The sequence below is a fragment of the Zootoca vivipara genome, chromosome 5, assembly GCF_965207765.1.
Source record: "Zootoca vivipara chromosome 5, rZooViv2.hap1.1, whole genome shotgun sequence".
Lineage (NCBI taxonomy): Eukaryota > Metazoa > Chordata > Lepidosauria > Squamata > Lacertidae > Zootoca > Zootoca vivipara.
Genome location: NC_142588.1, coordinates 29414130 through 29431934, shown reverse-complemented (window position 1 = coordinate 29431934; position 17805 = coordinate 29414130). Strand labels below are relative to the sequence as shown.

Below are 17805 nucleotides of genomic sequence, written 5' to 3'. Positions count from 1 at the left end.
GCCTAACAGTTGAAACTTTTTTAAAAGACAAAAAAAACCCCTGACTTAGCCAGAGAATAAGTTTTACTTAGACAAACATGCGTTCGTTTCCAGTTATTTCTTAAGAGAGTTATACAACTGTCAAGCAGGATTGGTTTGTGCGGAAATTCCTAAGCAAGCAATGGTTACCTCTCTCCCTTCCCCTTTGTAAATTGATCTCTTTGCAAATAAGAGAGTACAAAAACTGCAAGAATGGACTGAAGAGCCAATACAAAAAGAGGGCTGTTTACACAGAAGCTTGACTTCCATAAGGCTCTGGTACTTTCGCTAAGGCTCTGGTACTTTCTGTTAGACTTCACTTGGGAAGATTTTTGAGATGAACGAGTGTCCGTTACGTGAGTGGGGGAGGGTGAAATACGTGGCAGTAGCATTTTTTTCATCAACCTTTCGCTCGCTTCACAAACTTCTGGAGAGAACCTATTTACGGTGACTGGTTACTCATGCTTGCTAAGTATGAATAGAATGCATTTCTAAGCAGCTCACACAGACATGAAAAAATCTGAGCTAAGGGATATGCAAAGTCAGGGTTTTTGGGGGGGACTCTGTGCTATTTGATTAGCATTCAAATGTTTTTGAGTGTTTGAGGAGTATTGCATCACACTTGGGTCATTCAAAAGTTTGTCGAACTTACTCGAAGTCTACATATGAGACTTCAGCAGTGAAGTAAAAGTGGGGTTCCTGAAACTCGTGTGGCATAAGAGGCTTTATGGACAAGAGATCCCGCTTCGATGTACACAAAATTCTCTTGGCAGCCGAGCTGATTTAAATTGCTGGAGGCAAGCTGTATAACTTTTTTTCCTTGCATAAAAAAATCTAAAAAGACCATCTAGCAAAGGCTGTGCTGTGCTCATGCCACCAAATCACTTCCATACTGGAATGGGGTGCAACTCTTGAAACAGTTTTAGAATAGGTAGGTAGGTAAGTAAAAGGTAAAGGGACCCCTGACCATTAGGTCCAGTCGCAAATGACTCTGGGGTTGCAGCGCTCATCTCGCTTTACTAGCCAAGGGAGCTTCCGGGTCATGTGACCAGCATGACTAAGCTGCTTCTGGCAAACCAGAGCAGCGCACGGAAACGCCGTTTAACTTCCTGCTGGAGTGGTACCTATTTATCTTCTTGCACTTCATGCTTTTGAACTGCTAGGCTGGCAGGAGCAGGGACTGAGCATGGGAGCTCACTCTGTCGCGGGGATTCAACCCGCCGACCTTTTGATCGGCAAGCCCGGCATTCCCAAACCTTGGCCCTCCAGATGTTTTGGACTATAATTCCCATCTTCCCCGACCACTGGTCCTGTTAGCTAGGGATCATGGGAGTTGTAGGCCAAAACATCTGGAGGGCCGCAGTTTGGGGATGCCTGCCCTAGGCTCTATGTTTTAACCCACAGTGCTACCCGCGTCCCTCGGGTAGGTAGGTGCAAAAGACACTCCGTGTCTTCTCTAGTTGAACTATCCTGGGAGAAGTTTCATGAGAATGAAGGAAGCATGTGAAGTAGACATCAGTGCCTGCTTCATCTGAACTCCCTCCCACAGGCCCTATTGGAAGGGTCATAATCACTTGCTGCATTTTGATATTTACTTATTGCAGGTGTGGGGAACCTTTGGCCCTCCAGATGTTACTGAGCTCCAGCTCCCATTAGCCCCAGCAGACATGGCCAATGGCCAGAGGGATTACGGGAGTTTTAGTTGCTCCTCCATACCTGATTTATTGTGATTACATTAATGTATTTTGTTTTCCCTTCTAAGAGTTTTGAAAGGATTTGTACCCTTAAAGTAAACAAGCAATGTTGCAATTTCTGTTTACAACAGGGGCTTAATCTATTTGGGAGGCCCAGAAAATAAAAACCCTATGTAACCCACATGTGCTGTTTTACAACTACGTACTGTGGGACCCAGGTGGCGCTGTGGTTAAACCACTGAGCCTAGGGCTTGCTGATCAGAAGGTCAGCGGTTCGAATCCCTGTGACGGGGTGAGCTCCCGTTGCTTGGTCCCAGCTCCTGCCAACCTAGCAGTTCGAAAGCACGTCAAAATGCAAGTAGATAAATAGGAACCGCTACAGCGGGAAGGTAAACGGCGTTTCCATGTGCTGCTCTGGTTTGCCAGAAGCAGCTTTGTCATGCTAGCCACATGACCTGGAAGCTATACGCCGGCCCCCTCGGCCAATAATGCGAGATGAGCGTGCAACCCCAGAGTCGGTAACGACTGGACCTAATGGTCAGGGGTCCCTTTACCTTTACTGTGTGTTTTATCCAGCTAAGTTCAATTCAGAGTAGATCGTTGAAATTAAAGGACTGAGGTTCACCACGTCTGGTAACTTCAGTGGCTCTACTACTCTGAGTAGGACTAGCATTGGCCACAAACCTGTATGTTCAGTTTAAAAAAGTTCAAAGTGTGAAGCAGGATATGAAAGTTCTGCACACTGTGCTAAAGCAAACACTAATGATGCTCCAAAATTTTTATTTTATATTCTCTAATGAATGGGAGGCGTGTCCAACTACTAATTGTCTATTGTATTCTAATTAAGAGACTTTCTCGTTGTATCTTTCATATTAGTTGGTAGAACTCAACATCTTCTTCCCTCCAGACTCTGACATGTTGTTTTTATTCTGTTGGTACCTAAATGAAAATTTGCAGGAATGGCTTTGCATGGGCGGGAAAGCATAGCAGCACCCTTCTGGTCTTGAATTGCACATTTAACACAATTCAGTTGTACCATTTAATGCAATGCAATTGTTGCACTGCCTGCTCCGCACTGTTCTGGGGGTTCTGCTTATTCCCCAGAGCCGATTTCAAGGAGGGGGGGCATGGGGCACGTTGGGGAAGGAGAGGGGATAAGCTGGCTCCTTCTAGTGGAACTACTTAGTTGAACCCTGCCACCAGGGTCCTTTTCTGGTTATTTCACAATATTTATTTACCACCTGTTTGTAGTAAAGCATCAACACTACAGTGCTGAGATTGAACTTGAGTTTAAAAAGGACAGAGGCAGTAAGTTGCTTTTACCTTTAGCACTCCTAAGATTAAACTCCAGGATGCTTTGGAAACAACCTCCATGCTCTCCTCTTCATTTACAGAAGTAGTGCAAGCACAGCCAGTACAATCAGTAGCTCTGGGAAACAGTTGGTACTCATGTGTGTTAAGTCCTGCAGGCGAGATGACGCTCATTTATGCTTGACATGTTACAAGCCCAGTTTGCTGGGCGAAAATCCAGAGGTGCTGTTTGCACATCTGCCAAGAGACTTTGCTGCCCAGGTGGTTTCTTTTGCACATGCTTCTGTTAGAAGCATGTAAATGGCTCCTTTGGTTATTCTCAAGCACCTCGTGATTGTTAAAACTATGCCGTATTTTTAAAAGTGCTGTTTTATTTCTCTTTCAGGCGTTTGTTAAGGCAACAGCAGAACAGTAGAATGATGATGCCCACAAAGTCATGTTGCCTTCTAGTCCTCTGTGTTGTGCTTCCCTTTTCATATGCGCATACAGATTTCTTCACTTCCATTGGTGAGCAAAACTTTTGAGCAGAATTGTCAAGCATTTTTTTAAACGATTCAGCAATAATGATGCAGAAGTGGTTCCTTGAGTTGCATTGCTTGTTTATAACATTTATGAGTTGCCCTTCCAAGATCTAGTGAAGACAACGGAGCTAAAATACGGCCAACAAGAAAGTCTAAAAATTTAATAAAAATCAGAAAAACGCCCGCAGATAACTTTGAAACATGGCAGCAAAAAGTACCCAAGTATCAGTAAATAGGTATTTGAAAGCACTGAAACAGTGCTGTGCTTAGCAAAAGTAGTAGTAGTACTGAACATTTAGGAGAATAATATTTGTATTTTATTTATGAAACTATTTATTAATAATACTCATGTATTAAGATCTGCTGGTCATGTGCTCAAATTGGTTAAACGTGTAACATGGTTGTATATCTCGCCTAACTTAACCTTGCTGATAAATTGGGGGGACGACCCCTTTTGCCTGCCGCACATGGCAATTGTTACAAGTTTACTTGGGTCATGAAGAGAGGAAGAGATCCTAATAATAATAATAATATTTATTTATTTATTTATTTATTTATTTATGCCCCGCCCATCTGGCTGGGTTTCCCCAGCCACTGTGGGCGGCCCCCAACAGCAAATGGCCAACTATATGGTTGCTCTTAGAAGTTAGTACAGTCGTACCTCGGGTTACGACCACCTCGGTTTGCGAACAGTTCGGGTTACGAACTGCGCAAACCCGGAAGTGATTTCGCCGCGCGCGCGATCTGCGCATGCGCAAAGCGCGAAAATTGCACTTTGCGCATGCGCAAAATGACGGCGCCCATCGCGTTCGGGTTACGAACTATTCGGGTTACGAACTGCGATCCGGAACGGATCGCGTTCGTAACCCGAGGTATTACTGTAGACCTATTGACTTAGAATAGTAATTCTATTGACTTTTCAAAAGGTAAAGTGGCCCTAGGGAAAGGTCATTTGCACTGTTTGTATAATATAATGGAAAGGAAGATTTTTGGCATAATCGCTAATAAATGGAATGTGACAAATATTTTATGCTTGAAAACATAATTCCAAACCCAACCCTTCTCAGTTTCCCCAGCCTATGTGAAACTAGTAAATGGTAAGGATATTTCAGTTGGATGATTGCTTTATGGTGTTATATTCATGATTTGATGTTTTATCAGTTGGGACAACTTTGGGTTTCAAAGTGGGGAGGTGACTTGCTTTTCCAGAAGCGTGGGAAAGGGTATGAGTCTTCTTACCATCTCAGTATCCACTTCTAAATTCCCTTTTCCTTGGCTATTCATATCAATATTGTGTGCTACAGAAATCAATTTGGGGAGGAAGGGAATCCTTGATTAACTTACCAGTAATTCTTGATGTGTTATAAAACTGCCACTGAGAAACTCTCTAATGTGGAAAAATCAAAATCCACAGGGAAAGTATGGAGCGATTTTGCAATATTTGCAAGACATTAGTTTAGAGAAACAGACTGCTGCCTTGCAGCTTACATTCTACTTGAGATACATTGGTTAACTTACTGACAATATATTCTGATTACATGGCGAAACTAATTAGGAACAGCAGGGAGAAATATTTCCCTTGCACCTTTTTTGTAAGCATTAGAAAGTGTAAAGTAATTGCAAACCCCCTGTGTATTTGGGTTTGTTGGTTGTTTTTTTAAAAGCATATTGTTAAGATTTTGAAATTGATCATAGACATGAAGAGTGAATTAAACTTTCTTTTTAGGTCACATGACAGACTTAATTAATACGGAGAAAGACCTGGTGACTTCACTAAAAGACTATATCAAGGCAGAAGAGAGCAAGCTGGAACAGATTAAGAAGTATGTACAGGCTTTAATACTAATATTTAGTGGGTGACATAAAATTTTCCCCAGGCCAAATAATATATGGCTTTTTGTGGGCGGAGGAATATTTGCTGTTTCTGCAAAATGTTGGCTGTAAGCCAGGCACCCCCAAACTGCGGCCCTCCAGATGTTTTGGCCTACAACTCCCATGATCCCTAGCTAACAGGACCAGTGGTCGGGGAAAGATGGGAATTGTAGTCCAAAGCATCTGGAGAGCCGAAGTTTGGGGGTGCCTGCTGTAAACCATCCAGAGTTTAAATATGGGCTGTGGATAATGAAAACAACTTTACTTCAAACCTTTGGAAAAAGTACAGAAATGTATAAATAAACAAATGTACATTATTTATTCAGTTTATTAGTCACTCGATACACACAGGGAATCTCCAAGTAACTTGCAACATTTAGAATGTAGAGAAGAAACTATTAAAAGCTAGCCGCATTATGAGCTAGCTTTGAAAATCTGTGCTTTTTATTTATCTTTAGACCATGCAAATTATTTATGTTTTAGATCATGAAACAATACAAGGTATCCGATGTCAATTCACAACATTAATGTTGGCACACAGAAAGTGACATAGTAAAAATATTTCGGTCTCATTTTGTCTCTAGGTGGGCAGAGAAGCTGGATAAGCTGACAGACACTGCAACGAAAGACCCAGAGGGGTTCTTGGGGCACCCTGTGAATGCATTCAAATTGATGAAGCGACTTAACACAGAGTGGAGCGAGCTGGAGAACCTAGTCCTGAAGGATATGTCTGATGGTAGGCTTTTTAAAAGCCTTTGCAAAGGCTCGCTCGCAGGCTGAGAGCTGTGTGGGTTTCAGTGAGCTGTGGGCCAGAAAATCCCTGGTTTCCGTTCTCTCTTTAGCCACTTTAGTCTCCTAAAAGGTCAACAATTTCATACTGAGGAGTCCTGAAATCTCAGTGAGATCTGGGATTTTGTGTCAGCAGTAACTCACCTTGGTGTTGTGGTATCTGCTAGAATCCAGAATCTTTGTTATGCCGAGACCACATAACACCGGTCCTAAGAGACCTACATTGGCTCCCAGTACGTTTCTGAGCACAATTCAAAGTGTTGGTGCTGACCTTTAAAACCCTAAACGGCCTCGGTCCTGTATACCTGAAGGAGCGTCTCCACCCCCATTGTTTAGCCCGGACACTGAGATCCAGCGCCGAGGGCCTATTGGCGGTTCCCTCACTGCGAGAAACAAAGCTACAGGGAACCAGGCAGAGGGCCTTTTCTGTAGTGGCCCCCGCCCTGTGGAACGCCCTCCCATCGGAGGTCAAGGAGATAAACAACTACCTGACATTTAGAAAACACCTAAAGGCAGCCCTGTTTAGGGAAGTTTTTAATCTGTGATATTTTAATGTATTTTGGTATTTGCTCGAAGCCACCCAGAGTGGTGGGGGAAACCCAGTCAGATGGGCGGGGTATAAATAAATAATAATAATAATAGGAATAGAGTTTCAACACTGTGCTGTGTGTTTTTATGACATGAGTGGGAGGAGGGGAAAATCAAAAATTCAGGTGTAATTCACTTCTGCACCACCTTGTTTGTTACCCAGGTGAGGGGGCCACCTTTTAAATAAACCACGGAACCAAGGAAACTAATTCAAGTGCAGTATCCAGGAGAGACCCAGCATTTATTAAAACTATTGCCTTGGCAGCCAGCTGCTAGTTGGAAGGACTGCCCTTCCAACTAAAAGCAAAGCTTTTGAAGGCTACACAGCACACAGAGTCATCAAAGCATCTTTAAACATCTTCCTACATACATCAATAAAGGTTACAGGTCATGGTATGTAAAATACACATGGCTCCATATTGGTATCTTCGACCCTGCAATCACCTTGGAGTGGTCCAAATACACTCAGGCCATTTGGTCTCAGAAGTTGCACTTCTATCACCGTTGTCCTAGCAACCAGGCCTTCAACGGGCTGTTTACATTCCAGTCCCTATCCATTCCTTGGAACCTTTCAATGAGATGCTGTGTGTGTGTGTGTGTGTGTCTATGAAGGTTTAAGATTTACTTGATTTTTTTTTTGCTGTATTCAGAGATGTAAAGGGGATGGGTAATATTGGTAAATACTGGGGGATGTTATCTAGAGATTAATTGAGAACATAAGCAGCAACAGGGGTTCATCTTGGACATATAAGGGGAATGGGAAGCTGGTATTGGAAAATTGTATCAAATTGAATTAATTCTGCAAGATTTGTAATAATTTGGAAAAATAAATGAAAATAATTGGCGCAAAAATAATAATGCCGGATTTCACCCAGGGGCTTCACCTCATGCCTTATTCCCCCTGCTCCTTCCTTCACACATAGGTAAAGGTAAAGGGACCCCTGACCATTAGGTCCAGTCGTGACCGACTCTGGGGTTGCGCGCTCATCTCGCATTATTGGCCGAGGGAGCCAGCGTATAACTTCCAGGTCATGTGGCCAGTATGACAAAGCCGCTTCTGGCAAACCAGAGCAGCACATGGAAACACCGTTTACCTTCCCGCTGTAGCGGTTCCTATTTATCTACTTGCATTTTGACGTGCTTTCGAACTGCTAGATTGGCAGGAGCTGGGACCAAGCAACGGGAGCTCACCCCGTCACAGGGATTCGAACCACCGACCTTCTGATCAGCAAGCCCTAGGCTCAGTGGTTTAACCACAGCGCCACCTGGGTCCCCCTGCTCCTTCCTTCACACATACACACACCCTAATTTCAAGCATCCTTCACCACACGCCCAATTCTCCCTGCACACACACCCTGATTTCAAGCATCCCTTGCCACACTTCAGAATTCTATCATTCTAAGAGCTTCTTTCTTTCTTTAGGGTTCATTTCTAACATGACTATTCAACGCCAGTATTTCCCAAATGATGAAGATCAGACTGGTGCTGCCAAAGCTCTCTTACGGCTCCAGGATACGTATAATTTGGATACAGACACTATATCGAGGGGAAATCTCCCAGGTAAAATTTTGGTAATTTTTGTAAGTATATTGGGGAAAGACGTTTAAGAAAACGACTTTGCAGAAAGCATTTGAGGGTGATTAGGGAGGAAGAATTTGTTTCACATAGTGTATTAAACCATGTTTTGTTGCTAAAAGACTGAACCTTATGCCCTGTAACACTGTTTTCCTTCCTCTTCCCCTCCCTTTGCTTGCATGTTTTTATAAATTACTGGCTTCCTCTTTCGCTCAAACCATAGCTATGATTTGTGTTCGTCTTCCAAATCACTGCAGAGGGCAGGCACTTAAAGTCTTAAATTATTCCCATACCAGGATCCCAATCTAGATTAGGATCAACTAATCTTTGTGTTGTCAAAAAAGGATCCATTAAAATTGTTTAGGCAATGCATATTGCAGGTTCTGGATTGTGAAACAGTAGGAGACAAAACACTACAGCCCTTCTTTAACCCCCTTCTGGGCTCCAGATCCAGATTTGGCCCTCAGTGCCTGCTTTTTGCATTGGACCGTGGCAAACACTCCTGTTGGAGCAATTGGGATTAATTTCCTACAGTACAAATAGCAATAGTGTGTTTTTTGTTGACTGAAAGTGTGAGGTGCCCCACCTGGGCTTGGCTCTATTTCCCTGCACATTACCCCTGAGGGAATGTGGCCCTCTCGGGGCAGGGGGAGGCAGATTCCACACCCTAGGACACGCATCCCCAAACTTCGGCCCTCCAGATGTTTTGGACTACAATTCCCATCATCCCTGACCACTGGTCCTGTTAGCTAGGGATCATGCCCAAAACATCTGGAGGGCCGCAGTTTGGGGATGCCTGCCCTAGGATTTAGGAAACACAACAATTTGGTAGGGCACACTCTTGGGACTGATTGTCTTGGTGGTCTTTAGGATCCCTATCTAAAAACCGCTATCATTATAACAAGAAGTGGTAAATGCTCTAAGTTACAGTAAAATGCAGCCTATACAAAATTTTAAAAATTAAGTTGCTTTAGTTAGCACAAATTTTGCACAGCTTTTGTTTTTCCATCATAGGCTTTGTAAGGGGTCTTTAATCAGATAATAAAAAGAGAAAAATGCAGCTTCAGAAGAAGAAAAAAATCAGTGCAAATGATTCAGTACAGCAATTTCAATGCAACCTTGATTAAACATTATTGGCTTCTTGTTTGTTACAGGAGTGAAACATAAGACATTTCTAACAGCTGAGGATTGCTTTGAGCTGGGCAAGATTGCATACACTGAAGCAGACTACTACCACACTGAACTGTGGATGGAGCAAGCTCTAAAACAGCTGGATGACGGAGAGGTTTCTCCTTCCATTGGCAAGGTTTCTGTTCTGGACTACTTGAGTTATGCTGTGTACCAGCAGGGGGATCTAGAGAAAGCGGTGATGCTTACCAAGCGTCTACTTGAGTTAGGTATGTTAAAGAACTTGTATATTTCCTGTGGGTTGCAATAACTAATTTTGTGCGCTAATTTTCCTGTGCACCAAAGATCCGTTTGCTGATTAGTGCAATTTTTGCTTCCTGTCTCCTCCTCCCCCCTTTCTCCTGGATGGTCTGGAAATTTTACTGAGCCGTGTGGGATGGGAGGGGGCTTCTGAAGGAGAGAGGAATTACTACCAAAACAGGCTTTGTCCCCGTAATTTAACTTAAGGAAGTCCTTGGAAGAACTTCCCATTCCCTCTCGTCTCTCCAGTGAAGTTTTGAAGAGGTACAAATGGCTGCAGGTGGGGAGTGGGAAACTTGCCTTCCTTTTTTTAAAGTTAATTTATCTTGGGTCAAATTCTTAAATAGTAGTTGCCTTCAAAACTATAGCTTTTCCTAGTGCCAGCAGCTGTGGCATTCTATATTGGGTAACGGGGAGCAAGATAATCCGGCTCTGCTCCCATTAGCTGATAGCTTTTGTGCATTCAAAACAAGTCTGAACATATATCAGATCACTTCTGAATAGGTGAGGATTGTATGCTCCTAGTGGCATAAACGGGAATGCAGCAGGACTTAGAAGCCCCCCTGCAGCCTGCTGCTCCTGTTTGCTCTCCCCATTTTTTCAAACTTACTGAGGCTGCAGGCCCCAATAGACCCATTTCAGATTGTCATTGCGATTCTGGAAGGGACTACTAATGTATTCTCATTGGAATCTGATTCAGATGTGGGGACGCTTCCAAAAGCCAATCACCCCATGTCAGTTCCTGCTCAAGCACAAGTTTTAGATTCCACATCTTCTATTCTAATTTATATTGCTACTATTGGTTTATATGCACAAAGACTTATTTACCCAGGTGTTTAGCCAATCATTAATCTACAGCTTGTTAAAGCTGGGGTGGGTGTCTGTTATTACCGTATGATTATTTTATTATGTTGTCTGATACTATATTGGCAATATTCAGATTTAAGCATATGCTTAAGAAGAAAACGAAAGTTAACCATGAAAAGCAAGTTTGTTGAAAGGTTAGCCTTTCACAAAGGGGCCCAATCCTTTCTTTTCCAATAGATTCAGAACACCAGAGAGCTAATGGCAACATGAAATACTTCGAGTACATCATGGAAAAAGAAAAAGAAAAAGAAGCAAACAAGACTATTGCCCAAACCGATGGACAGACTGAAAAGGATAGCAAAACTCAGAAAAGGGGACCTGCCAAAGATTACCTCCCAGAGAGACAGAAGTATGAAATGCTGTGCCGTGGGGAGGGTCTCAAAATGGTAATTAACATCTTTTATGTACAGTTTATAAAAATGGCTTAAAAATAGATGGTGAAAACCTGCTGGTTCAGCTAGATAGCTGTATCGTTTCAGATATTTATGCATTTGTTTACAAACTTTTTAAAAAACATTTTGCTTCAAACTTTCAGACCCCAAGAAGACAAAAGAAGCTTTTTTGCCGCTATTACGATGGGAATGGGAATCCCAAGTACATACTGGGCCCTGTTAAACAAGAGGATGAATGGGACCGCCCTCGGATTGTTCGCTTTGTTGAAATAATCTCTGACGAAGAAATAGAAACTGTCAAAGAGCTTGCAAAACCGAGGGTAAATAAAGAATCTCAATCTGTCCATGATAACTTTTAACGGCACTACAAATGCATGAGCTCTTCCGGCCAGTCTTGTTTCATGATGGGACGCTTTGCTTTGGATAAGTCTGGAATAAAATATTCCCTCCGTATGGCATTAAGAACTGACACTTTAGAATAACTCCATGTTAGAGCACATGCTGCAACATACGGAATGTCCCTGTTCAACCCCTGGTATTTTAAGGTTTTTTAAAAGGGTTGTTGCTTTTAAAAGTTTATTTTTTTAAAAAAAAAGTGAGTCACTGGCTATCAAAGTTGGCAGAACTGGGTTAGGTTGACAAATAGTGTGATCTAACTTCCTCTGCAGGTCTCAGCAGTTAAACTGGGGAGGACTTTTGATGGCTGGCTGTGACAGTCCTGAAAAACTATAGTGCGGGACTTCACAATCTTTGCAGCATGTGTGAATTGTTTTAATTCTGTTTTCAAAGTACATTAGACCTATTGATACAGCTGCAGTTGTAAGTGACAATACCTACGATGGTGGGTCACAGGCTTTTTTGTTACTCTGCAGTTATGAAGTTACAATGTAGTGTGTAAGCAGAATGGCGTTTCACTTGGCCCTGGTTTGCACATGGCCATTTTGCACATAGTCTGGACTCCCAAATAAATTTAAGGGAAGGCAAGAGTTTAAAGTGTAGGATTGAGTGCAGAGCATAGTTTCTCAACCGGCCACCCAGTGCAGATTTTCATTCTTTTAAAAATGGCCCCAACAATGGCCTTTCCTTGGAAAAATAGAAAACTTATGACTGATCCATTTTAGACCTATATGTAAAATCTTGTTTATACTTTGTATATTGACATGATTAATTATTTGGTTTAGTTTTTTAGGAAAATATTACTTCCCCCACCCCCAGGTCAAATAGTTTGGCAAAAGATCTTCTCAGCCATGGCACAAACCTCCCCCCACAACCCTAGTCACCAGGGCCTGTTTGTCCCCTTAAGCAGGGCCGACCCTAAGGCAAGGCTGGGTGGCGCAATGCGTCAGGGTGCCGGGCCGCCAGGGGGCACCACGCTGCGCCCGCCAGACAGCCCGGCCGCCGCGGGTTCGAGTCCCGGCCTCAGCCTGGCGGGTCGGGGGCATGAGGACAAGAGGCCGGGCGCTGCGCGGCACCCCCCCCCCAGCAGAGGCCTCCACGCAGGAGGAGCCGGTGCTGGCGCCCCGGAGGACAACCAGGCAGCCCAGCCCACCCGCTGTGGCGCCCCTGAGTCCGACCCACCCTCAGCGCCCAGCCCGCCCATGCCATGTCCCTCCTCTGCGTCCGCGGTGAGTTGGGGGGGGGCGGCAGCAGAGGGACCTTTGCGCCACGGCGCTCGATGTGGTTAAGACGGATCTGCCCTTAAGTCAAAAAATTGATTTCAGGCACCCCATCTGAGAAATGAGAAGTTGTGCCAAAGAGCTAGCAATTAGATGCAAGTGCCTTCAGGGGTGACCTCTCATCTGCCAAAGGAGGAGATGCCTGCTGTGTTGAAAGAGCATGTGCGTCTCTCATGCGCTGTTTTTGCCTTGTCAACACCAGTCCATCAGCAATTTGTGAATAGGTGCTGCCTTGGCCGGTAGAAGCATGTGAGTTGCAAGCTTTTTTTTAACCCAACCCGCACCTTCTCTTTGGGAAAGGAGAGGTTGTTCCTTGTTGCCTTGATCAGAGGGGTGCTTGAGAGGTAAGTGGCACATGCCAGCACTCTGTAACTCTTCCCCACTTCAGATTAGGAGTACCAGTACCCATCATTGCCTCTTCCCATGCAGCTGGGCGTTCCTTCTTTTAACAAAATGATTATTCAAGAGGTGCCTGCCTGGTAAGAAGTGTGATCACATCTTGCATTTCAAAGCTGTATCAGCCCCTGGGAAACAGTCTAGAGCAGGCATCCCCAAACTTCGGCCCTCCAGATGTTTTGGACTACAATTCCCATCATCCCTGACCACTGGTCCTGTTAGCTAGGGATCATGGGAGTTGTAGGCCAAAACATCTGGAGGGCCGCAGTTTGGGGATGCCTGGTCTAGAGTGAAGCCAGATGTGAGTTGTTTGTATACCAGCTCGGTTCAGTATACCTGATCCAACAATAAACTTTATAGAGATGCATAACCTACAACTCCCATAAGACTACAACTCCCATCATCCATGATCATTGGCCATGCTGGCTGTGGCTGATGAGACTTGGGAGTCCGGCAGCATCTGGAGGACCGCAGATTCCCCATTCCTGTAGGTATGTCAGATACCTACAGTAAGCTATCCTGTTTGGTCGTGGTTGTACAAGCCAAGCTGATAAATTACTGAAATCAAAGTAAAAAGCTGGGTATAAGGCTATTGGGAGTGCCCTGTTGCTCCAAGCTAGTTGAAGGTGAGTCGCGTTCTTACACGTTACAAAAAGAGAAGTACCCGGTGGTAATGGGCCTCCTCCATACAGTATTCTGCATGATATTATACCATTATGAGAACCAACCTGCTTTAGCCTGTGCTCCATAATAGGGTTCTGAATGGTCGGATTGATGTGATGCAATAATATACATTGTAATGCAACTATTCTGATTGGTTCGCTTCACAGCTGAGGCGAGCCACCATTTCAAACCCCATAACAGGCGTTTTGGAGACTGCACATTACAGAATTAGCAAAAGGTAAGATTTCACTTGCCATATATTCTTTCCCTTTAATGAGTGCCTCTGCGGTGCTCATTAGGGGAGAAAATGACCAGAAAACACAAGAGTTTGATTATTATTTTTCTGGTCCATTTCTTTGCTCTCTGCAGATATTGTAACAAACTGTTACTGCTGAGTTTCTCAGATTCTTCCTTTAACCAGAAGTTCTGTCCTTGTATGCCTATTTAGGATGTATTCCTAGTTTGTTCCAGTCTGCCTCGGTGTTTTCTTGGGTAGAGATTTCAGTTTTTCCTTCTGCAATACAGAGTGCCATTTTCTCCATCAAAGTCTTCCATGTCTTGGTTTTTAAAGGATAGCCTCCTACAGAACTGTCAAAGAGGCATGCAGAATAATTAAGTTCACTAGTAAAATGAGCTCTCTGCTTCCCGTCTGTGGAATCTACAGAGAAGTGGTCTTGGCAAGACGGCTCTTCAGCTATTTGTATTTAGGGATATAGAAGCACTTCTGCACATCCATCGTAACAGAGACTACCGTTTTATCTTGCATGATTACTAATTCCAGTTTTGTTTTGCTAGAGCCAGGTGACACATTCCCAGAGAGACTTCTACTAGTTGTGGGAAGTGATTAACCGACTTAATTAACCTAAACTACTGACTCGATAAATTTTAAACGAGTTTTCTCTTGGCAATTGCTCACACTTACTAAAAAAAGCTATGGGGTTTCCCCATTTATCATGACACAATGTTAATAGTAATTAATCACAGCTTAATATTTAATTACACCTAACTCTTATGTAAAGCTCTTGCGCATGGCAGCGATCAGTTCCCCCTCTGTTTAGATTCAGCTGCTCCCAGATAATTCACTGACCACTACAAAAAAATTATGAATTACAATATTTATACTCTGGGCAGTTCATGCAACAGTTAACTGAAATAACCCTATTGTAATACCTTGTGAGGTAGGTTAGATGGTGAATGGCCCAGGGTTGCTACAATGAATTTAAATATATATGTATATCTCCTGAGTCTTATTGCAAAACAATAAACTTCTGGGTACTGAGAAGTTCTCTGTGAAACTCCTGCAAACAATTGGCTTGCATAAACTTTCCATTTGGAGGGAAAAAGTGAAAGGACAATCTAACCAAATTTACTGAACCAATTGAGATTAATTGTGGAGTCACAGTAGCAGCAGCTACTGTAATCCTTTTGAATGTTCTTGCTGATCTGAGCATTACATTCCATCCAGACCAATCGGAACCCTTCTAATTGCCTGTGGCTTGGCCCAGAAGACGCTTGCTACTAAAGTAAGCCCCTTTGTCCTTTCTCTTTTTGTAGCTGAGCCGAGCTACTGTGCATGACCCCCAGACTGGGAAACTGACCACAGCACATTACAGAGTCTCTAAGAGGTAAGGGGACGCTGCTATGTCGATAAGTTGCTACAGAAATTCTCTTTGCAGTGGTTTGTTTCAAGCTTGGTGTGGGATTCTGTACCTTCCCCCCCCTTCAACTAATTGCTAACTAGATGAAAAGGATGGAGCCTTAAAATAGAATGCTAACCTCTGTGGCTCTGGAAGTTTGGAAGGCTTAAAGGGGAAAATCCTCAAATTTAAACTCCATGGGTAAAGAAGCAGTCAAAGCTAAGCACTTCAGGAATGTCCTTATTTCTCCCACGCTCAGATCAGTGAGTCTTAGGTTGCAATCCCATACATGCTTACCTGGAATAAATCCTGTTTTAAGTCAGTGAGCTTACTTCTGGTTAGACATGTATAGGATTGCTTTGTTAAACACTTCTGTGTACGTGTTGATGTTTGCACCTTATTTTCTTGTCTGCATGACCCCACCAGAATTAACACTGCATTGTTGCATTTTAGAAAGAATCCTTGTAAACGACATGCTATATAGCATCTGCTTGCTTTTACTTCTGTGTCAGGATCATAGCTGTCAAATTCTCCCTTTTTAAAGAGAAATTCCCTTATGCTGAATTGGCTTCCTCGTGAGAAAGGGGAAAACTTGACAGCTATGGGTCAGGATGCCTATGTTAATCTTAAGCACTTCCTAGGAGGCACATGGTAAACAGGAAGTACATTCTATGTTCACGGTAGCTTGAGATTCCTAGTTCAGATTCTATTTTTAAATAGTTGGTGTACTAAATATAGTAGTTGTCTTTTCCCATCCTTTTAAATGTGTATGATTAAAAGTTACAGTGGTGCCTCGCTAGACCAATTTAATTTGTTCCATGGGTCAATTCGTATAATGAAAAATTCATCTAGCGAATCCCATTGAATTTTTTTTTTAAAAAATTGCCCATAGGAACGCATTAATTGAATTTCAAAGCATTCCTATGGGAAACCGCGATTCGCTAGACGAATTTTTGCAAGGCAACCTCCGCTCGAAAAATCTCTTCCTTAACCGAAAAATTCGTCTTACAGGGCATTCGTCTAGCGAGGCACCACTGTACTGTTTATGGCAAAAAAAAAATCCCTTACTGGCTTAAGGGGGTATTTCAGTGAGGTGCTTATAAATACTGTTACTAGTTTGTGAAATTATTTAATTTCATGGGTTTCTCTTCTTATAAAAAAGTATGGCATAAGCAGCCTCAAAAATTATTTGCTATTATAATACCCCTGCCCACCAAAAAAAAAAAAAGCTCAGGGAAAAGAAATCTACCTTTTACATCAAATGTGTGTAAATCAGGATTTGTGCAGTTACAGGTAGGTAGCCGTGTTGGTCTGAGTCGAAGCAAAATAAAAAAATTCCTTCAGTAGCACCTTAAAGACCAACTAAGTTTATATTTTGGTATGAGCTTTCGTGTGCATGCATACTTCTTCAGATACGTGCAGGATTTGTGCAGTATGTCCTGTACTTCCTGAAAACATAACGTGAGATTTCAAGATGGGAACTGGCATGCAAGAGCACGCATGTCGCAAATTTAGTGGAGAAAGTGGTCTTGAGCTGTTTAATGGATCAATACTTGGCCCTCGTATACACCTATTGCAAAACATGGGAAACAGTTCAGAGGAAATGAATGTCTCCTGTTAAGGTTGGGTATAGCCAACACTTTTGTACAAGAGCCAAGCAGATTTTTAAAGCAAAGACCACTCATTCATATTAAATGCCTTCTTGAGGCTTGTATTGTGTGTGTTCATTCGAAGAAAGAGGCGCTGCCTTGACCTTCAGGGATTTGTTACATTAAAAGCCACACTTCAGGAGCAGGCAAAAATGCAGACTGCTTTCCTTTAGTAATTAATTGTTATGTCTTCTGTTTCGTGTGTGTGGTTTTAGTAGTGATAAAGCGTAGGAACTGATTTGTGAGCTGTTAGGTATAATGTGTGCATCTGTAACCTCTTTTTAGAGAGAGCTGTTCTTCTCCTGGTGGTTTAAATCACAGTAGAAACTATTGTACACTCTCAAAATATTTACGTCAGCTGCAGTTTATATCCACCAGTGGGCTGTGCGTCGTGACTATCCAGTTTGAATCTGTTTTTGCCTTGTGCAGTTCTGTGAAAAGTTTCACACACTAAGCAATATTAAGAAGACAGATTTTTTTTCAAAACCTAAATCTGTATTGGCGAAGGAGTAGATTTTCATTCCTATCATCAAGGATCTCGGTATTATTTTTTTAAAAAACAAACTAGTAAAGCCACTTTTACAGGGAACCCAAAAACTCTCTCGTGTATTTTTAAGAGAAGTCTGCTTCCTCCTCCCAAACATTCCAAGCACTCTTTCCTAGCTAACGCATTTCTATATTAATGGCATGCCTCTGCTTATGACAGGACTACTGTTTGTGCTGAAGTAC

At 42.8% G+C, this 17805-nt stretch overlaps 1 protein-coding gene across 10 annotated transcripts in view; it reads left to right on the top strand.

Moving 5' to 3' along the window:
• The window catches only part of P4HA1 (prolyl 4-hydroxylase subunit alpha 1), a 28709-nt gene that overhangs the window by 993 nt on the left and 9911 nt on the right, over nt 1-17805 (top strand). For 5 of the 10 annotated variants that reach the window (XR_015950178.1, XM_088670266.1, XM_035137795.3 and 2 more), the window contains exons 2-9: nt 3409-3530; nt 5271-5367; nt 6001-6152; nt 8216-8353; nt 9523-9765; nt 10841-11049; nt 11199-11375; nt 13958-14028. Coding sequence is in view for 8 of the 10 variants with exons in the window: in XM_035137793.3 (XP_034993684.3) it covers nt 3409-3530; nt 5271-5367; nt 6001-6152; nt 8216-8353; nt 9523-9765; nt 10841-11049; nt 11199-11375; nt 13958-14028 (1209 nt within the window). In the remaining 2 variants the exon portion in view is untranslated. Of the gene's footprint in view, nt 1-3408; nt 3531-5270; nt 5368-6000; nt 6153-8215; nt 8354-9522; nt 9766-10840; nt 11050-11198; nt 11376-13957; nt 14029-15344; nt 15416-17805 lie in introns of all 10 variants that reach the window. The other 5 variants (XR_015950179.1, XM_088670267.1, XM_088670265.1 and 2 more) reach the window with 1 other exon arrangement.